At 30.1% G+C, this 21,860-nt stretch overlaps 3 protein-coding genes and 1 long non-coding RNA gene across 9 annotated transcripts; all 4 read right to left on the bottom strand.

Annotated features, from left to right (window-relative positions):
- Nucleotides 1-4,108: 4,108 nt before the first annotated feature.
- Nucleotides 4,109-9,371, bottom strand: LOC145976714 (uncharacterized). Of its 5 annotated transcripts, none has more exons than XM_083108045.1 (9): nt 9,175-9,371; nt 8,437-9,093; nt 8,174-8,343; nt 7,888-8,038; nt 7,240-7,473; nt 6,837-7,057; nt 5,677-5,836; nt 5,193-5,305; nt 4,109-4,938 (listed from the first exon to the last, which is right to left on the bottom strand). In XM_083108045.1, the coding sequence occupies exons 4-9, from the start codon at nt 7,955-7,957 to the stop codon at nt 4,924-4,926; spliced, it is 813 nt and encodes a 270-aa protein (XP_082964171.1). In that variant the 5' UTR covers nt 7,958-8,038; nt 8,174-8,343; nt 8,437-9,093; nt 9,175-9,371; the 3' UTR covers nt 4,109-4,923. The 5 variants fall into 5 exon arrangements, with proteins under 5 accessions (XP_082964171.1, XP_082964162.1, XP_082964180.1 ...); XM_083108036.1 differs by having other exon boundaries at nt 8,294-8,343; XM_083108054.1 differs by having other exon boundaries at nt 8,174-8,324.
- A 225-nt stretch (nt 9,372-9,596) lies between these two features.
- Nucleotides 9,597-11,759, bottom strand: LOC145976745 (uncharacterized). Its single transcript, XR_014440302.1, has 3 exons — nt 11,433-11,759; nt 10,525-10,777; nt 9,597-9,735 (listed from the first exon to the last, which is right to left on the bottom strand). It is a non-coding gene; the product is annotated as an uncharacterized LOC145976745 (long non-coding RNA).
- Nucleotides 11,760-12,119: 360 nt separating this feature from the next.
- Nucleotides 12,120-16,243, bottom strand: LOC145976739 (uncharacterized). The gene is made up of 6 exons (XM_083108084.1): nt 16,063-16,243; nt 15,278-15,511; nt 14,869-15,089; nt 13,379-13,538; nt 12,898-13,010; nt 12,120-12,643 (listed from the first exon to the last, which is right to left on the bottom strand). The coding sequence occupies exons 1-6, from the start codon at nt 16,130-16,132 to the stop codon at nt 12,629-12,631; spliced, it is 813 nt and encodes a 270-aa protein (XP_082964210.1). The 5' UTR covers nt 16,133-16,243; the 3' UTR covers nt 12,120-12,628.
- Nucleotides 16,244-18,017: 1,774 nt separating this feature from the next.
- On the bottom strand, nt 18,018-19,789 carry LOC145977617 (uncharacterized). Of its 2 annotated transcripts, XM_083109700.1 has the most exons (6): nt 19,741-19,789; nt 19,222-19,654; nt 18,947-19,091; nt 18,630-18,768; nt 18,272-18,448; nt 18,018-18,103 (listed from the first exon to the last, which is right to left on the bottom strand). In XM_083109700.1, the coding sequence occupies exons 1-4, from the start codon at nt 19,773-19,775 to the stop codon at nt 18,728-18,730; spliced, it is 654 nt and encodes a 217-aa protein (XP_082965826.1). In that variant the 5' UTR covers nt 19,776-19,789; the 3' UTR covers nt 18,018-18,103; nt 18,272-18,448; nt 18,630-18,727. The 2 variants fall into 2 exon arrangements, with proteins under 2 accessions (XP_082965826.1, XP_082965827.1); XM_083109701.1 differs by lacking the exon at nt 18,272-18,448 and having other exon boundaries at nt 18,070-18,103.
- Nucleotides 19,790-21,860: the final 2,071 nt, after the last annotated feature.

Below are 21,860 nucleotides of genomic sequence, written 5' to 3'. Positions count from 1 at the left end.
TAAGCGTTAAGATTAATGACTTTGGGTATAAGAGCTTAGAGGGTATAGCTTGAGGGCTTGAGATTTAAAGATTCCGAGTATAGAAGTCCAGATTTTACTTTGTAGCGACCCAAAAAATCCTATATATGATGCTTCCAAACGTTTTTAATGTCGAGAGTGACACATAACTGGGAGTATTAATTGCTGTATTTTATTCACTCTCGTATAACGTTTGATAGAATCTCAAAAATTTTCCTTAGAGTTTTCCATGTTCTAACCTATATTTTCATCATCTGTGGACGTCACGAAAATATATCCAATAGACTTTTTCCGTTTCTCCGTTAGGTAGAAAGACGGAGATTTTTAACATGTTCCTTTCTTATATGTATTTAAATGTTGATGCAAGATAGTGCAATATTATTAAAATAATAGATAGATAGATAGATAGTTTATTGATTCCCCTTAGGGTTACAAGGCGCTTTTACAAGGAGCGTACCCGAACCTTTCACAAATCCAAAAAACTTACATCCCCCCCGACCTGGCCCTTGTGCGATCACTACATTCTGATTTCTCACACCCTCCCTACGTACCCTCCCCTTCCTTTCTCTCCATCCCTCACCCCCCTTTCCACTCTCCGGACCCTTCTCCTCCCAATCTAGGCTTCCTTTCATGACAACACCGCTTTCCATCTTCCTCTTCTTCCTCTCCCTTTCTCCTGCGCTTTGCTTTCTCTATCCTGTCTCTCTTCCTTTCCTGTCTCCGTTTCCTTCTGCTCTAAACCTTTCCTTTCCATTTCGCATCCTGTATCGAGAGTAACTGCAAACAAACGAAAATTAAACAAATGCACAGCGGTTATCTACTCCTCCTCTCCACTCCCTCCACTTCTTCCATTTCCCTTAACTCCCTCTCCTATCTTTTCCTACCTTTCCTCCTCTATCCTTATTCTCTCCCCCTTGTCCCTACTCATCCCCCCTCTTCCACCTCCTACCCTTCCTTCTCCCACTCTCCATTCTCTACCTTCTTCACCCACTTTCTCCTCTCTCCCTTTTCAACTATTCATCACTTTCCTCCTCCGTCTCCTCTGTTTCCTCATACCACCTATTTCTTTCCAAGTCCCATCCCCATGCCTTTCCATCTATCCATATCCTCCTGTTTGTCGTCATCACTACCTCTTCCCCTTCGCTCTCTCCGTCTTGGCCCTTTCCACCAATTTCCTCCTCATTTTTCTTTCTTCCATCGTTAAGTCCTTATCCACCCCCACCCCCCAATTCCTCCTTATTTCCTAGCCCCTCTCCAATAACTCTATCCTATCTTTCACCTTCCCTATCTTCACAATGAGCACCGTTCCCGCGCTCCCCTTCCTCTCCCGTACCCCAATCTCCACCCTTCTCCCTAATTCCTCCCTCACAATCCCCTCCATCAACCTCTTCCTTTCCTCCGCACTGCCCCCTCTACACCTCTCCACACTACACTCCTCCTTCTCTCTCTTCTCTTCTCCACCTCCCTCTCTCCCTTTCCTTCCTCTCTATCTCCCTTCTCTCTCTTTCCCTCCTCACTCTCTCCCTCCTCTCTTCAAACTTCCTCCATGCGTCCTCTCCTGTCGTCCTCTTGCCCTTCTCTCCTAAATCTTCTCCTTTCTCCTCTTCTCCTCCCTCCTCAGCCTTCCTCTTCTTCCTTCTTTCTTCCTGTTCCTCTTCCACCATCTTCCACCATTCTTCCTTCCTTTCTCCATCTTCCTTCTCCTCCACTCTCCCTTTCCCTCTCTTCCCCCCGGCCCTCCATCTTCCCGCCTGCCGTCTCTATCCACTTCCTCTCCCCTCGCTTCCTTTCCTTCCCCTCCCCATCCTGTGCCTTCTCCTTTTTTTCCTCTTCTACTCCTCCTCTTCTGTCATCCTCCCCCTCACTCCGCTTGTCCCTCCTCTCTCCATCACCAGCTCTCGTTTCTTCCACCGTCCTCTCTCTCATCTCCTTCCTCACCTCTGCTACTTTCCACTTCCCTATCGTTGACTCCTCCACCTTCCTACCTTCCTTTCCTTCTCTTCTCTCTTCCTTTTCTCTCCTCTCACCTTCCACCCTACTCTCCTCTTCTGCACCTTCCCTCTCCGTCCTAATCTCAACTCCCACGCTCTCTTGATCGATCTCCTCTCTCCTCTCCATCCCCCTTGCCAACCTCCTTAACACCAACACCAACTCCACCATAATCTTCCTCAGTTCTCTGATCTCCTCCACAATCCCTCCACTTTCCATCTTTTTATCCATCGTTCTAACTTCCTCACTGTAAACCCCGTACTCTTCGTCTCTCTTTAATCGATCCACGCATCGATCTATCTGCCACTCGCTTCCTTCCTCTAGCTTCTAGCGCCATCTCCACTCTCCATCTCCGCCGTTCCACTCGTTCCTTCCTTCGGCCTCTAGCGCTATCTCCACTCTCCATCTCCGTCGTTCCACTACTCCTCCTCTTCCCGCCTCTCCCTCCATCCGTCATTCTTCCCAACTCAGCACTTTTACTCCAACTTTTCTCTTCCAAAAAACTCTCTATCCGTTCTCTCTCCATTTCTGCCTCCATGTCCTCACAGCCCTCTGGTATACCTCCACCTCCTCCTCTATTTCTAACTCTCATCTCTTCTCCCAACCACCTCCTTTTCCCTTTTTTTCCGACACTCTTCCACACCTGTCACCTAGCCCATTCCATCATGGCCTCTTCATTATTAAAATAATAATTACTGTATATAATATCCATATATAAATTAATGAAAGATCTCTCTCAACCTTTTTTATTAAAAAAAAATTAATGCACAATGTATGCTGAAAGAGTTTTCTCTAAAGCCTCTAATTCTTTTTAAGGAAGATTAATGCACAAGGTATATTCTGTTATAAAAATTATATTACATTTTTGTACAGAACCACTAACTCGCGAATGGCCATTGATATCCTCACCATTTCCATTAATGTTCATAATTTTTGGATATTTGTATCTTGTCCTTTATGGTGGTCCACGCTACATGAAAGATCGACCACCGTATGAATTGAAAACGTTTATATTGCTTTATGACTTAATACAAATTTTGGCGAACTTATGGTTCGTAAAAGAACATATAGCTTTTGGTTGGTTTTCAAAGTATAATATAATATGTTTACAATTACCAACTCCGGATTCTTCAAATACACATAGAGTATGTTTTTACAATATATAATAATTAGTTATTATTGATTATCATTAGTTATTGATATAATTTACATTGTCTGTTAAAAGAAACAAAATTGCCAACAATTTTTAAATATAAATTTTACGAGTTATAATAGCTCCAACTTCTCTCGAAAAGAATCAAGACAGCATTTAAGAAAATATCCCACACAACATTATGTCGTCTTAAAGATGTCTTAAAGACGTCATGAAATTTCTAAAGACGTCTTAAGAAGTTATCAGAATTACATCTTTATGACGTCTTTAAGACGTCTTATGTCCCGATTTAAGATATCTATCGGGCATTGTTTTAAGACGTCTCACTCAAGACGTCCCAATCAAGATATAATTAAATGTCTCACTCAGGATGTTATAAAGACGTCTCAGACATTTCAATTAAGACGACTTTTAGACGTGCGTAATTCGGTCGGTAAAATAGCTGCATTGATTTATTGATTTATTCTATAATAAATAACAAAACTCATCTTAAGTTCATTTCTTTATTATATTTTGAATATTTATACATATTTTTATGAACACTATATGCTCCTAATAAATAATTTACGATTACTTTTTAAATTATATCTTATATGATATAGAGAGGAGAATATTACAAGAGAATTACCCACACAACATTATGTCGTCTTAAAGATGTCTTAAAGACGTCATGAAATTTCTAAAGACGTCTTAAGAAGTTATCAGAATTACATCTTTATGACGTCTTTAAGACGTCTTATGTCCCGATTTAAGATATCTATCGGGCATTGTTTTAAGACGTCTCACTCAAGACGTCCCAATCAAGATATAATTAAATGTCTCACTCAGGATGTTATAAAGACGTCTCAGACATTTCAATTAAGACGACTTTTAGACGTGCGTAATTCGGTCGGTAAAATAGCTGCATTGATTTATTGATTTATTCTATAATAAATAACAAAACTCATCTTAAGTTCATTTCTTTATTATATTTTGAATATTTATACATATTTTTATGAACACTATATGCTCCTAATAAATAATTTACGATTACTTTTTAAATTATATCTTATATGATATAGAGAGGAGAATATTACAAGAGAATTATGTATTAAATAAAATACGAATTTAAATGAAGTAATAAAGAATAGAATATGAATGTAAATATATCATAATAAAGAAATACATAAAAATATACTTTAATTTCTAATAGAAATAAACTACTTTAATATTTTTCAAAATGTTTGTGATAAATAAAAAATGATTTTTACTCTATTCATTTATGTGTATAGCATATATATGCTGTGTATATACATACATACTATAATACAAGATTGAAATCTTATGATCTGTACAATCTAAATCATATTATTTTAGTCATTTTTATCAAGGACCTATAGCTTACTATTCTGCTGAATTTACTTCCAAAATTGAACAATTGCTAGCTTAAATCTAATTAAGTTAAACTCTAGTCTAGCTAAAATGATTTAGTTTAAAAGAAAATGGATAGAATTTTTTCTTACAGGATTTCTCTGAGAGCAAAAATTGCAGATCCATAATTTTGCACGATAGTCTACTTGATATAATGGATTTAAAATAGCTCTGCATGTAAATCTTGTACATAAAACTGGATCATATTGAATTGGCGGAAGATCTACTCGTTCCTTAATTGGTTGATACAAAGTTTTCAATGGTACAACTAGTCTAGTAGCATCAATACGCGATGATGACCAAGCATTCCATTGCGCACATCGTCACAATCTTCATTTTGTTGAATAAAATCTTCATATGTCATAGTGCTGTAAAAAAATATACAAAAGATAATTAATATTTTTTTTTACAATATAGAATTTAATTTTTTACACACACACACACACACAAAATTAAATATATAAGTGAAATATGATTTAAGATATACATTTACATATATTAAAAAACATATATTAATTTCAATGTTTTCTCATTTTCAACACTAAAAATGTTATGCAGCAACATTATACAGCCCTATTGTTTTTTAAATAATATCGTATGGAATTTTCAATAATTTACCAACCTTTTTCTTCTTGTTTCTTAAATAGTTGAGGCGATCTCCCGCATGTCGTAACCATTCTTGGATGGTATTTTTAATATCGTGCATATTACTTTTTTCGTCGTCCGAAACGTATGCTGAAAAACGATTTGTTACATAATTATTAAAATATTTTGTGCTTTAATTCCAATAGTTAGAATAGGGTAGTCATGAAGTAAAGTATAGCTATAAACGTTTGCAACTTTTGGAAAGAATATAAAAATTTTGATCCGTAAAAAATTGGAAAGAGTATAAAGTGTAGAAGAATATTTGAACGAAATTTGAAGTAAGATCTTATTAATAATTCTGAAGAAAAATTTAAAGTTAAAAGTGCACGTTACATCTAAGCATATGTTAGATACTATCTCGAATAATACTGATGTTCGAATACATTAAAGGTGCAACTATTTTTAAACAATATTACATAAAAAGGAGAAATAAAAATATATCTTAAAGAAATAATAATTACCCATAATAACTGTGACAAAACTTGTGTCCTTAATTGCCGTTGATCCTTTTTGGCCTGTCCATGATAATTTGCGGCACAATTCATCCGATAATGTGTATTTTATAATATTCCTTGTCTTGTGAACGAAAGTGTTTCCTCCAATTTTTGCAATTTTCCTTTTCTATAACAGAATGTTACAAAAATGTTTAATAATATTTTCAATTTAAGCCGCTTGAAGAAAAAGGAAACATGAATTTAATATATTTTAAGAGCTTCTTTCAAAATTACTAAGCGACAAAAGGCAGCAAAAATTGTAATAAAATTTAAAAGAATGTTATATATTACGCTTTAAGTAAATTTAAGTAAATATTTTATACTATATATCTAAATTTGCGCACTAATAACCGCGTGTCTTTTGATTTTTATTTGCCTTTTTACCCCTTAGTAATTTATTATTATGTTGAGCCTATTATTTTCATTATTTTATTTTTCACAATTGTTTTTATTATATGAATAAATAAATAAAAAAATAAATAAATAAATAAATATATATATATATATATATATATATATATATATATATATATATATACGGGGTGTGTCAGACCACCCGTATCAGCCGAATATCTCGAAAACCGAGAACGGCAGACAAAAATGTTTCCTATAAAAGTTATAGGGTTTCAAATAATGCACAGTAATATTAGTACGACCTTGAATAGTGTTGTCAAGATCATGTGAAGGTTGTCCTTCAATTTCTTAAATGGAACCATTTATTTTTCATTGCGTTATTATTCTTGTAGCTTATCTCGAGAGCTTTCCAAAACACTATAATTAAGTTAGTTTTCATTAAGTACTTGTAGAGTTATGAGGCTTAAAATCGTTTCTTAATTTTATATAAACCGTAAAATATCTTATTTTGTACATAAAAGTATTAAGGTGAGGTAATCGTAAAATATTCATTTTTCGATTACCTCACCTTAATACTTTTATGTACAAAATAATGAGAGGAATTAATTAGTGTGACACCCAGTATATTCAATATCTAGATTTTGTCTTCTACTTTTATCTCTACAAAAGAATTTTTGTTGTTGATTGAATTATAGAAATATACATTTATTTCACATTTAAAAATAGAGAGAAGAAGAAAAAAGAAATGGACGCAAAAACAGAAAAGTACTCACTAATTGTTTCCGAATCTCTCTGTCCTTTTGGAGATCCGTGTCAAATTTGAAAAATTTGTCAACTGTTGATAGCGGAAATTCCGGCAATAATTGGACTTCGTCATTATTATATATTGTATTAGCTGGTCCTGCGTTATTTATTAAATTTATTATTATCTCCAACTGTCTCGTATTCTTTTGTATGAGATTTTTAATAATTTTTTGTTCGATACGACACGCATCTGTATAAGATAAAAAAGAAAAATATTTATTTCTCTTTATAAGTATCATTAAAATTATCTGTTTAGTTATTTTACACAAGTACATACATACGAAATTAAGTACATATAACATATTGCTATTATAAGTACAATATAACGATATAATTAAGAAGGAAGAATAAAGAATAAAGTTTAATACATACCATAGCATTTTTCCAACTGATTGCCGTTGGCATTGAAAGTTGTCATGTCATCACCGTCAAGCACATTATCGGGGCTAATCATATTGTCACCAATATCATCATCATTATTATTATCATCAGGCACATTGTCATTATTAAGCCTATTACCATCATCACGCACATTAGCATTACCGCAAGACACGTAATCACCTACTAAACTTTCGTTCAACCATTCCTCATCAGTAATGTCAACATCTGTAAATATAAAGTCTGTGAGTTCATTTTGTTAGTTATACTGTTCATCACAGTGTTATTAAATTTCATTCATTGTAAACTATTTTATATAATTTTCACTTAACGCACAACCACAATCACAATCGCACTCGATGAAAGATGAGAAGAAAGGAGCATCTCAGATAAAGTTTTCATTTATCTTATGATAGCAGTCATTTGTCATAAGTTGCTAGTGTATTCGCTAGCTGTAATACACTAGCAACTTATGACAAATGACTGCTATCATAAGATAAATGAAAACTTTATCTGAGATGCTCCTTTCTTCTTTCAGTTAAAAAGAATGTCAAAAAATATATATTGATATATGAAATATGAGACCTAAAAGTATCAATAAGTTTTAAATATATCATGTGTTTTATACAAATAACAACTTACCTATAAAAACTAGTTTTATTTGGGGAATTATTGAATACTTGAAGAATTGTGATCTGCGTAAATGATACATAAATTGTGGACACAAGGAAAAATTTTCTGCCAATCTAAAGCTAGTTGGATCATCTTTTGCATATTCTCCGAATTTTTGATACTGCAATAATAAGATTTTACACCTCAAAATAGATAAAATATATATTTATGTGTAAATCTATATGTATAAATATATTAAGTTTAAGCTTTATATTAAGTGTAATTGGGCACAATTTTAATGATAGAAACTACTAACAAGTCTAATCAGAATATGATCAACCCATCTTCAAACATTTGGACCATCATCACTTTCTGCTCGAAATACAGTTAAACGTGACATAAAAACAGCTGTTGCTTCCTCAAATTCTATGCTTACATGATGCAAAGATGATGATTCATCTGCCCAACTAATAATTAAAGATATCCCTATAACATCATAAATATTTATGATATATTATTATTTATGATATTATAAATATTTATGATATACATATAATGTATAATAAAAAATATATTTACTTTCTTGCAATAGTAGTAACTCTAATTCGCCTTTGTCCATTACTATGTTAATATTGGATAATGAATTGAATACAGCCTCTTCCACTTTGCGGAATTGGGGCTGTATGTTAATTTGCAACTTCAAAGAATAATGCTGTTGTTGTAGATGGTGTCAATGAACAAAATTTCCACTGACAAGTAAGCCTACTTCTTGTAGTACTCCAACACTTGATCCTTTCTCCCACTGACATACAAAAGATCCAATTGCTCCAGGAACTTTAATTTTCTGAGATGTTTTTTCTTCTAAGATTGCATTGAATGCTATTTTCAAATCACCCTTGGCATCTGTAGCAAATATTCGTTGAAAAGTTTGTTTGAATAATGAAGAATTAAATGAATCCCCCATCATCATATGACCACCAGTAGAGTTGCAATATTGTCGCCTTTCTAATAAACCAGTTTGGTGTCAAGAGCACAAAAATAAATATCTATTATAAATATCTATTATGGCCATTAGTTGCAGCACGTGATGCAAGGGTATCATAATGCTTAATTGCCTTTTTATGCTTAGCATTATCTTTTTGAATATTATGATGTGATCTGATTGGTTGTCATAAATCATCAGTTACAACTTGGCCAGGTCCTTGAGAACATGGTCCGCCAACAAATAGCATAATCCTTAAATACATTGATAGCATTATATGTAGGATTACAATGAAAAACATAACATATATACATCATATTACAACATATAAATACCTAGCATCAGTATTTGCATAACTAGCTTCTAAGAGATCCGTGGCGACTGCTAATGCCACAATTGTAGATCGCAATGAACGTTTCTCTGGCCCAACAGACCATGGATCACGTTGCAGTTCTCCTAAAAGATCTGTCGAACTGTCTCATATCACACTTATGTACTGGTTACAAAAAGCGATTAGCAGCTGGCAATAGTTACGCACCAGGTCCTCTTGGTTGATTTGGATTTTGTCCAGGAATTAGTCTACCTATACCTATCAAAATGTAATGTGAATAAAATGCAATAAAGTAATCATGAAGAACAATGACTAATATAGTAAATATAACTTGGGACTTATTCTATTCGTACCTAACATATCTTGAACTTTTGGTTGAAGATCCTTTGTGCTTCTAATTCATGAACTTGAATCATTTTGCCAAATGTGATAAGACCAATAAGAGCATTAAGTGAAAGCAGAGACAATGACATTTGTAATGAATCTTTAAGTGCCTCTAATTCTTCATCATCCAGACATATGTATCCGCAAAAAGTAAAAATATTGATGGCAAACATTGGGCACGCTAAATAATACATATAAATACATACAATTGGACTGAGATACAATAATATTTAAAGTAATATATAAGTAACATATATGTATATATATATATATATATATATATATATATATATATATATATATATCATAAATTTATATATAATAAAAACTATAATAAATCATGTAATGTCAATAAATGATAATAAAAAAAATGTTCGAAAAGAATCAAATCTTAAAAAAAGTAAAATCAAAAATATTTGTTTCATAATATAACTATTCAACATATATAACACATATATAACACTATTATTCAAATAAATGCATACATTTTGATCATTTAAATATATTTCCTTTTTGTTTCTTATTTCGAAGAATTTCCTCATAAATTCTTTTTGCAAAGTTTTTTTCTCATAATTATTAATATAACTCACAATATGTGTATTATAATGTAACTTAAAAAAAATAATATATAATGATAACACAAATTTAGAATTTATTGAAATATAAAAATATCTTTACAATATTTTTATGAATACTATATGCTCCTAATAAATAATTTGATTTTTTAAATTATCTTATATGATATAGACAGAAAATTACAAGAGAATTATGCATTAAATAAAATACGAATTTAAATGAAGTATAAAGAATAATAAAGAATATGAATGTAAATACATCGTAATAAAGAAACACATTAAAATATATTTTAATTTCTAATAGAAATAAACTACTTTAATATTTTTCAAAATGTTTCTTGTGATAAATAAAAAATGATTTTTGTTCTATTCATTTATAATACCTTATTACTTACCACGATAGTCTATTTGATATAATGGATTTAAAATAGCTCTGCATGTAGATCTTGTACATAAAACTGGATCATATTGAATTGGCGGAAGATCTACTTGTTCCTTAATTGGTTGATACAAAGTTTTCAATAGTACAACTAGTCTAGTAGTATCAATACGCGATGATGGCCAAGCATTCCATTTATGGAACGCACACCGTCACAATCTTGTTGAATAAAATTTTGTTGAATAAAATCTTCATATGTTGTCATAATGCTGCAAAAAAAATATACAAAAGATAATTAATATATTTTTTTACAATATAGAGTTTAATTTTTTTACACATACATACATATACATATATATATATAACGTAGCATAAAGTTGTAAGCGAAATGAACCAAATCCATTTCCTACTATGGCCATGTTCCAAAATTCACTGCCAGCGCTGAAAATATATAATATACGTAACGTGAACTAAAGATTTTCAGCGCTGGCAGTGAATTTTGGAACACGCCCTAAGCCCATTCTACAATGGCAATAACAAGGCTGTAGGAGTAAAGAATAAACTGTTTCTAATGAAGTAAAGACAAGAAGTAACGAAATAGAAATTCTCATTAGTACTCTAAGGTAATAGTAGTACAAAATGAGAATTGTCTATTTCATTACTTCTTCTTCTTTACTTCACTAAAAACGATTTAATCTCTACTCCTACAGTCTTGTTACTGCCATTGTAGAATGAGCTCTATGTATGTTCTACGGCGGACGCGCAATAAGAATTAAGAACGCAGAATTCTTCCGTGACTGCGTATGCGAGACCACCGTAGAACGCACGAAATCCATAGGAAATGGATTTGGTTATTTCGCTTACATCTTACAACCTTATGCTATGGCCATTGCAGACCCGGCTTTAAATATCATTAATTCTTACCTGTGCAAAGCACTGCTCAACTTTGGTAAATGGAATAATTTATTTTCCAACTCGACCCCGTCTAATGCCTGGCTGGCCTGGCACCGCGGCCATCTTAAAAATGGCGTCTTAAAGTAAATGTTCTTAAAAACATCAGAAAGACGTCTATTGGTCAGGTCTTAAAGACGTCATAAGAAAGGCATGTTTAAGACGTTTAAAAAAATACGTCTTAAATTGAATGTCTTACAGACGTTAGAAAGACGTCTATTGGTCAGGTCTTAAAGGCGTCATAAGAAAGGCATGTTTAAGACGTTTAAAAAAATACGTCTTAAATTGAATGTCTTAAAAACATCAGAAAGACGTCAATTGGTCAAGTCTTAAAGGCGTCATAAGAAAGGCATCTTTAAGACGTTTAAAAAAATACGTCTTAAATTGAATGTCTTAAAAACATCAGAAAGACGTCAATTGGACAAGTCTTAAAGGCGTCATAAGAAAGACATGTTTAAGACGTCTTCAAGACATGCATGTTGTGTGGGTATGTATTAAATAAAATACGAATTTAAATGAAGTAATAAAGAATAGAATATGAATGTAAATATATCATAATAAAGAAATACATAAAAATATACTTTAATTTCTAATAGAAATAAACTACTTTAATATTTTTCAAAATGTTTGTGATAAATAAAAAATGATTTTTTTACTCTATTCATTTATGTGTATAGCATATATATGCTGTGTATATACATACATACTATAATACAAGATTGAAATCTTATGATCTGTACAATCTAAATCATATTATTTTAGTCATTTTTATCAAGGACCTATAGCTTACTATTCTGCTGAATTTACTTCCAAAATTGAACAATTGCTAGCTTAAATCTAATTAAGTTAAACTCTAGTCTAGCTAAAATGATTTAGTTTAAAAGAAAATGGATAGAATTTTTTCTTACAGGATTTCTCTGAGAGCAAAAATTGCAGATCCATAATTTTGCACGATAGTCTACTTGATATAATGGATTTAAAATAGCTCTGCATGTAAATCTTGTACATAAAACTGGATCATATTGAATTGGCGGAAGATCTACTCGTTCCTTAATTGGTTGATACAAAGTTTTCAATGGTACAACTAGTCTAGTAGCATCAATACGCGATGATGACCAAGCATTCCATTGCGCACATCGTCACAATCTTCATTTTGTTGAATAAAATCTTCATATGTCATAGTGCTGTAAAAAAATATACAAAAGATAATTAATATATTTTTTTTTACAATATAGAATTTAATTTTTTACACACACACACACACAAAATTAAATATATAAGTGAAATATGATTTAAGATATACATTTACATATATTAAAAAACATATATTAATTTCAATGTTTTCTCATTTTCAACACTAAAAATGTTATGCAGCAACATTATACAGCCCTATTGTTTTTTAAATAATATCGTATGGAATTTTCAATAATTTACCAACCTTTTTCTTCTTGTTTCTTAAATAGTTGAGGCGATCTCCCGCATGTCGTAACCATTCTTGGATGGTCTTTTTAATATCGTGCATATTACTTTTTTCATCGTCCGAAACGTATGCTGAAAAACGATTTGTTACATAATTATTAAAATATTTTGTGCTTTAATTCCAATAGTTAGAATAGGGTAGTCATGAAGTAAAGTATAGCTATAAACGTTTGCAACTTTTGGAAAGAATATAAAAATTTTGATCCGTAAAAAATTGGAAAGAGTATAAAGTGTAGAAGAATATTTGAACGAAATTTGAAGTAAGATCTTATTAATAATTCTGAAGAAAAATTTAAAGTTAAAAGTGCACGTTACATCTAAGCATATGTTAGATACTATCTCGAATACTGATGTTCGAATACATTAAAGGTGCAACTATTTTTAAACAATATTACATAAAAAGGAGAAATAAAAATATATCTTAAAGAAATAATAATTACCCATAATAACTGTGACAAAACTTGTGTCCTTAATTGCCGTTGATCCTTTTTGGCCTGTCCATGATAATTTGCGGCACAATTCATCCGATAATATGTATTTTATAATATTCCTTGTCTTGTGAACGAAAGTGTTTCCTCCAATTTTTGCAATTTTCCTTTTCTATAACAGAATGTTACAAAAATGTTTAATAATATTTTCAATTTAAGCCGCTTGAAGAAAAAGGAAACATGAATTTAATATATTTTAAGAGCTTCTTTCAAAATTACTAAGCGACAAAAGGCAGCAAAAATTGTAATAAAATTTAAAAGAATGTTATATATTACGCTTTAAGTAAATTTAAGTAAATATTTTATACTATATATCTAAATTTGCGCACTAATAACCGCGTGTCTTTTGATTTTTATTTGCCTTTTTACCCCTTAGTAATTTATTATTATGTTGAGCCTATTATTTTCATTATTTTATTTTTCACAATTGTTTTTATTATATAAATAAATAAATAAATAAATAAATAAATATATATATATATATATATATACATATATACATATATACATATATACATATATACATATATACATATATACATATATACATATATACATATATACATATATACATATATACATATATACATATATACATATATACATATATACATATATACATATATACATATATACATATATACATATATATATATATATATATATATATATATATATATATATATATATATATATATATATACGGGGTGTGTCAGACCACCCGTATCAGCCGAATATCTCGAAAACCGAGAACGGCAGACAAAAATGTTTTGTATAAAAGTTATAGGGTTTCAAATAATGCACAGTAATATTAGTACGACCTTGAATAGCGTTGTCAAGATCATGTGAAGGTTGTCCTTCAATTTCTTAAATGGAACCATTTATTTTTCATTGCGTTATTATTCTTGTAGCTTATCTCGAGAGCTTTCCAAAACACTATAATTAAGTTAGTTTTCATTAAGTACTTGTAGAGTTATGAGGCTTGAAATCGTTTCTTAATTTTATATAAACCGTAAAATATCTTATTTTGTACATAAAAGTATTAAGGTGAGGTAATCGTAAAATATTCATTTTTCGATTACCTCACCTTAATACTTTTATGTACAAAATAATGAGAGGAATCAATTGGTGTAAAGAAAACATAGTTATTTTTAAGAAAAAATTGTAATTGTTAATTGCAAATTACATATTTTTTTTTCGAAACAACTATGTGTTTTTTTTACACCAATTATCTTATCTTAATACTTTTATGTACAAAATAATGAGAGGAATTAATTAGTGTGACACCCAGTATATTCAATATCTAGATTTTGTCTTCTACTTTTATCTCTACAAAAGAATTTTTGTTGTTGATTGAATTATAGAAATATACATTTATTTCACATTTAAAAATAGAGAGAAGAAGAAAAAAGAAATGGACGCAAAAACAGAAAAGTACTCACTAATTGTTTCCGAATCTCTCTGTCCTTTTGGAGATCCGTGTCAAATTTGAAAAATTCGTCAACTGTTGATAGCGGAAATTCCGGCAATAATTGGACTTCGTCATTATTATATATTGTATTAGCTGGTCCTGCGTTATTTATTAAATTTATTATTATCTCCAACTGTCTCGTATTCCTTTGTATGAGATTTTTAATAATTTTTTGTTCGATACGACACGCATCTGTATAAGATAAAAAAGAAAAATATTTATTTCTCTTTATAAGTATCATTAAAATTATCTGTTTAGTTATTTTACACAAGTACATACATACGAAATTAAGTACATATAACATATTGCTATTATAAGTACAATATAACGATGAATATATAATTAAGAAGGAAGAATAAAGAATAAAGTTTAATACATACCATAGCATTTTTCCAACTGATTGCCGTTGGCATTGAAAGTTGTCATGTCATCACCGTCAAGCACATTATCGGGGCTAATCATATTGTCACCAATATCATCATCATCATTATTATCATCAGGCACATTGTCATTATTAAGCCTATTACCATCATCACGCACATTAGCATTACCGCAAGACACGTAATCACCTACTAAACTTTCGTTCAACCATTCCTCATCAGTAATGTCAACATCTGTAAATATAAAGTCTGCGAGTTCATTTTGTTAGTTATACTGTTCATCACAGTGTTATTAAATTTCATTCATTGTAAACTATTTTATATAATTTTCACTTAACGCACAACCACAATCACAATCGCACTCGATGAAAGATGGGAAGAAAGGAGCATCTCAGATAAAGTTTTCATTTATCTTATGATAGCAGTCATTTGTCATAAGTTGCTAGTGTATTCGCAATATATACTGTGTCCATTTTGTGTGCAACATTCAATTTAATTTCAAATAACTGCATTATTGCAAATATTGCAAATATGCAATAATGCAGTTATTTGAAATTAAATTGAATGTTGCACACAAAATGGACACAGTATATATTGCGAATACACTAGCAACTTATGACAAATGACTGCTATCATAAGATAAATGAAAACTTTATCTGAGATGCTCCTTTCTTCTTTCAGTTAAAAAGAATGTCAAAAAATATATATTGATATATGAAATATGAGACCTAAAAGTATCAATAAGTTTTAAATATATCATGTGTTTTATACAAATAACAACTTACCTATAAAAACTAGTTTTATTTGGGGAATTATTGAATACTTGAAGAATTGTGATCTGCGTAAATGATACATAAATTGTGGACACAAGGAAAAATTTTCTGCCAATCTAAAGCTAGTTGGATCATCTTTTGCATATTCTCCGAATTTTTGATACTGCAATAATAAGATTTTACACCTCAAAATAGATAAAATATATATTTATGTGTAAATCTACAGGGTGACCCATTTTAACTTAGGCAGCCAAATAACTCGAAAAATAAGCAAGATAGAGAAAAATGTTTTAGACAAAAGTTGTATGGTTTCGAGGGGGCCATAAGATGGTATCATTGGTTTGACCTTGAAGAGTCATTTGAAGGTCACGTGAAGGTCACTTCAATTTTTTTAAATGGAACATCCTATATATTTTTGTACATTCTTGTAGCTCATCTCGAGAGCTTTCCAAAACACTATAATTAAGTACATTTTCGTTAAGTACTTTTTGAGTTATGAGGCTTGAAATAATTTCTTAATTTTACATAAACCGTAAAATATCTTGTAAAATATTCATTTTTCGATTACCTTACCTTAATAGTTTTATGTACAAAATAATGAGAGGAATCAATTGGTGTAAAGAAAACACATAGTTGTTTCGAAGAAAAAATATGTAATTTGCAATTAACAATTCCATATTTTTTCTTAAAAACAACTATGTGTTTTCTTTACACCAATTGATTCCTCTTATTATTTTGTACATAAAAGTATTAAGGTAAGATAATCGAAAAATGAATATTTTACAAGATATTTTACGGTTTATGTAAAATTAAGAAATTATTTCAAGCATCATAACTCAAAAAGTACTTAACGGAAAGGTACTTAATTATAGTGTTTTGGAAAGCTCTCGAAATAAGCTACAAGAATGTACAAAAATATATAGGGTATTCCATTTAAAAAAATTGAAGTGACCTTCACGTGACCTTCAAATGACTCTTCAAGGTCAAACCAATGATACCATCTTATGGCCCCCTCGAAACCATACAACTTTTGTCTAAAACATTTTTCTCTATCTTGCTTATTTTTCGAGTTATTTGGCTGCCTAAGTTAAAATGGGTCACCCTGTATATCTGACGTACAACGAAATATATACATATTATGTATAGACATTTGACATACATTTAACATACATTTATTATATATACATATAAAATACATCAATGTATATACATATTATATATTGTTATGTATATCCAAATCATGTATATGAAATGTATAAACATTTTACATACAAGATATTATTTTCATATCATGGAGAAAATATGCATATTCATAGAATGTCCGATGTTATATGGGTATACTATCTCGCGTATTGAAATATCTTCTTAAAAAATAATCAAAAAATCACATAAGCATAATTTTTTAATATATTTGCATTATAAATTTTATACATTTTATATATATTTTATATGTTATTTACACGCTGATTTAAAAGTATTGTGCGAGTAGCATCGATATCTTTTGGATATTCTTCTGCTAATCTTTTATTTGGTATGTAATGAGTTCCTTTGAATTTATAAAAGTATCGTCCTATTTCAACATTATTGATCTGTCTTGGTCCACATAACGATAAAGTATCTAAAATAAAAAATGTATTTAGTAATTGTACAGATCAGAAAAATTATATAACGTATATAATTTATACTTTATTACTAATATTTTATATATACCTTGTGGTACATAACATAACATATTATCTTCTGCAAGGATTATGTAATGTGGTTGTAATGTTATTTCCAGAGTGTTCTTTTTCCAAGTTTGGCATCTGCATATACAAATGTGCTGAATTTTACAGCATTCACTTAAATCTGGGACTAATGTATTTAATGTGTCATGGATAAATGTAACTTTGCAGTTATAATGCCAGCCAATAATTACACCAATGTGCGAATCATGTTGTCCAATCATAGATAAATATAATCTTCTTAAGTGCCTTATTATCATGCCAACTGCGAATTTAATCTTTTCATTTCTTATTTCCGGCTGTATTTTTCTCACGATGTTAGATCGATTCTGTGTACGTAAAAATGTAACAATATAATTTAACTGTTACTTTGCCAATGATTTCTAAAGTAATTATTGTAGTGACATAAGTTATAGATAATTCTAATTAATATTATTTCTTTATATATATAATATTTACAAATATTAAAGTATATTATACAATCTGAAATAAATTACCTTTATTGCCATTGTAATATATTTATGTTCGAGTCTTATGTCTATACAATCACGTTTACATTTATAAAAAACTTCGGATAAATTATTAAGCTTCCAATTGAAACGTACATTACAATGATAACCGCCATGACCGATATGTACATATAGTCGAGCGAGATCATATATTATTGGTGATATCTAAAAAAACGGAGATACAATTAAAATTTCAATTATAAAAAAGGAAATTAAAACAAATTAACTTTTACTCAGTGTTTATAAAATATATTGAATCATTGACTAAGATATTATTTATAAAATCCATAATTAATTTTTATCTTTATTAACTACATACTGTTAAAATTAATAAAAAATTACTTACTAAAATATTATTGATTTCAATATCATGTCTCGGTGAGAGAAATATTTGGCATTTCCCTCTAACAATATTAGATGGATACAGTAGTTTGGAATTCTGGTTTATATAAAAATATTCGACTTTATGAATAGCGTCAATATCACTGAAAATAATAAAATAATAAATATTCTCAGAAATCATAAATATCATTTCCAACTGAACAATATACATTCATATATATATATATATATATACATACACACATATATATATATATATATATATATATATATATATAAATCAGATAGATTGAAAGACTATCATGCCAAAATTATACTAACTATTTCTCGCTCCATAAGAGCGCTCCATTTTGGGTATTATTTTATGCCCTTGTCTCATGTAGTGCAAAACACAGCGTATGCCGAGTCTTCTGGCTACGCAGTGATATATAATAGTTAATAGATACCCTCGAAAATATTCTGGAAACTAAATTAGCAATTTTATTGGAAAAATTATATAATTAACATTTATAATAAGATATCAACAATTTAGTTATATTACTCAGAGCATAATAAAATATAGTTACAATTTAATTAAATAGTCTAAAATAACTTACATAATCATAACATGGGATATCCAGACCCATTATTATCAAGAATTGGTGTAATTTATCAACACTCAATTGAGAGAAAATAATTTCTTCTAAAATACATTTAATTTGTCTTGCTTCTGCTGCACTCCAAAAGTTATCATCGATGTTGTTATTTTTGCAGAAAAAAAATTTCTTCGAAGATGTCGAAAATATCGAATGTTCAGAGTTATTATTTTTAAGACGGGATTTTACTTCTTCCGCAATCTCATCTAACCACGTACTTATGGCTGAATACGACACGGATGGCTGAAAAATACCTGCCACAATGATAAATTGTCTTTCTAAGAGTAACTTTTTTTCTGGTTTATTTATAAATTTTGTTTGCTGGTATACTAATCTGTATTGTCTTAACCATTGATAAATTAAGCCACAATTATATTTAATCGCCAAATTGTGCCTGAAAAAAATTTACATTTATATAATTGTACAATATTTACATTAATTCATAATGTTAATGGCAATTTAGTAATTATTAAATTTTACCATGATGAAAAAATGATTCTTAATAGCTCATCCATAATAAAACAGTAAATCGGGGTATCTTGAACTGTGCAGCGTAAAAGACAATACAATTCTATTTCCCGATTACGCCATAAGTTATTATGAGACATCATTGATACATAACGTTGTATCTCTTTATTATATTTTAATCCCGTTTCTAAACTGTTAAAAATTTTCTTAAATTTCTCTGTCTTATGTTTTTTTTCCAAATAAGGAAATCTATAATTAAGAAAGAAAATTCTTCAGATGTATATTAAATAACAAATATCATCATAGATTATAGATATAAAAAAAGAAATTATTGAAACATGAATAAAATTTATTCTTAATTCTAAATTTTTAATAATTTAAAATTATTCATGTAAAAATACGACACATTTGTCAGCATGCAATAATCAAAAACAATAATAACAAAAGAGTAAGAATTAAGAAGTAAGAATAACAATTATGCTTATAATTTAATAATAAAGCCTAAGCAAAAAAGGGTAAAATTATAAACTATCATAATAATGAGACATATGTCTCGAATAATAGGAAACTATCTTTAGACGATCTTGAAGACGATAGCGAAATAGACAATTCGAATTGCGAAATTAATCGATAAAGTTTATAATTCATCGAGCCCTTAAACGCATTAAGATTTCAGCTTTACTTAATTTTGATTCTTTACAGCGATCGTATTAAATTGTAACATAAGAAATGAATTTAATATAAATAGTAAAGCAAAAATAGGCACAATTTAAGTTAATAAAGTAAAAGCATAAAATAATTTAAATTTACTTATTTTTTACTATTGTTCTCTTGCGAAGACGTTAAGCAATAATAATCGTCTAAGTGTGAAATAAATATGAAAAATTAATATAAGAAGCTTATAAATAAATACCTTTGATAATATTTTTTCTCCCAAAATTTGCTGTTGAATTTCACCTGCTGCAATCTTTTACAGGTGGACTTAAGGCTCACAATATCTTCTATGCTGATACTCTTGTATTTCAAAATGATAGCAAATACGTCGTCGGGTAATTGTGTAAATTGCGTAGCCATCGTATAAATTCAAAAAAGCTCGTTATTTTATATAAAGACGATTTATAAGAAAAGCTCGTGCACGATATTACACTACTACTAATTTCTTTGCACTTATACGTATAACTAATATAAACTAACTATGAATGTGAACGCGCAAAAATTTACTATAATATGTCTGCAAGATGCACTTCGTTTAATGGTCAAGACTAAACTAGCATTTTGTCTAGAAATGATACGAAGTTTAACTTAAGGCTTTTGCAGGTACAAAAATTTTAGTCGTAACAATAAGGCCGTAAGGAAACTGGCCAAACACAGTTGATTATTCTTTTTTCTTTCATAATTTTCTTTTAGCAGGGAGGATACCTTTACTCTCTGAGAATAGATTCCTTGGTCCTGATTGGTAAAGATACTAGCCAATAAGGATAGCTACATATCATCTATTATAAAAATCTCTTCTGAGAGAACAAGAGAAAGAGAGAGAGAGAGAGAGAGAGAGAGAGAGAGAGGGAGGGAGGGAGGGAGGGAGGGAGGGAGGGAGGGAGGGAGGGAGGGAGAGAGAGAGAGAGAGAGAGAGAGAGAGAGAGAGAGAGAGAGAGAGAGAGAGAGAGAGAGAGAGAGAGAGAGAGAGAGAGAGAGAGAGAGAGAGAGAGAGAGAGAATATTTCTTCTCCTGTTCACGCCAAAATTTATTCCGGAGTTTTTCATTTCCACATCCGAATCTCGCTATGACCTTTTGAAAATCTTTCTGACCTTGTTTCTTTTTTTTAATATTCTGGTACCCCTATCGTGTATAACTCTCTGTATCTTATATCAAATTTAATTGAATTTTATTCTGTTGGGCCTGTTTTTGATTCTCTCCATCTCTTTCGCTTACCTTTTGTACTATTTCGAAACCTTTCTCTTTTAATTTTTTTAATTTCTATTTCGGATATTCCATTTCTTCGAAAATACATTTCTCTCTATCGCACCTATTTTGAGCTTCCCCATTTTTCTCTACTTCCCTAAAACACATTTTTTTCAATATATTATTGTTCGATTTCTCCTTAATTTTTTCTTTAAAACTAACAGCTCTTTTAC

The sequence above is a fragment of the Camponotus vicinus genome, unplaced genomic scaffold (genome assembly GCF_025532165.1).
Source record: "Camponotus vicinus isolate PSW18456_S1 unplaced genomic scaffold, iyCamVici1.0 SCAF_1, whole genome shotgun sequence".
Taxonomy (NCBI): Eukaryota; Metazoa; Arthropoda; class Insecta; order Hymenoptera; family Formicidae; genus Camponotus; species Camponotus vicinus.
This window is presented reverse-complemented; position numbering and strand designations above follow the sequence as displayed.

Excerpts from the sequence above, each read along its gene's own strand:
- LOC145976714 (XM_083108036.1), bottom strand. The coding sequence starts at position 8,476 with ATGGACAAAGGCGAATTAGAGTTACTACTATTGCAAGAAA. Across the intron at positions 8,039-8,293 it reads AATCATCATCTTTGCATCAT|TATCAAAAATTCGGAGAATA; the intron begins GTAAGCATAGAA and ends TTATTATTGCAG. Across the intron at positions 5,837-6,836 it reads GAGAGATTCGGAAACAATTA|AAAAGGAAAATTGCAAAAAT; the intron begins GTGAGTACTTTT and ends ATTCTGTTATAG.
- LOC145977617 (XM_083109700.1), bottom strand. The coding sequence starts at position 19,775 with ATGGATGAGCTATTAAGAATCATTTTTTCATCATG. Across the intron at positions 19,655-19,740 it reads AGAATCATTTTTTCATCATG|GCACAATTTGGCGATTAAAT; the intron begins GTAAAATTTAAT and ends AATTTTTTTCAG. Across the intron at positions 18,769-18,946 it reads CTCTTATGGAGCGAGAAATA|TGATATTGACGCTATTCATA; the intron begins GTTAGTATAATT and ends TATTATTTTCAG.
- LOC145976739 (XM_083108084.1), bottom strand. The coding sequence starts at position 16,132 with ATGTATCATTTACGCAGATCACAATTCTTCAAGTATTCAATAATTCCC. Across the intron at positions 15,512-16,062 it reads AATAAAACTAGTTTTTATAG|ATGTTGACATTACTGATGAG; the intron begins GTAAGTTGTTAT and ends TTATATTTACAG. Across the intron at positions 13,539-14,868 it reads GAGAGATTCGGAAACAATTA|AAAAGGAAAATTGCAAAAAT; the intron begins GTGAGTACTTTT and ends ATTCTGTTATAG.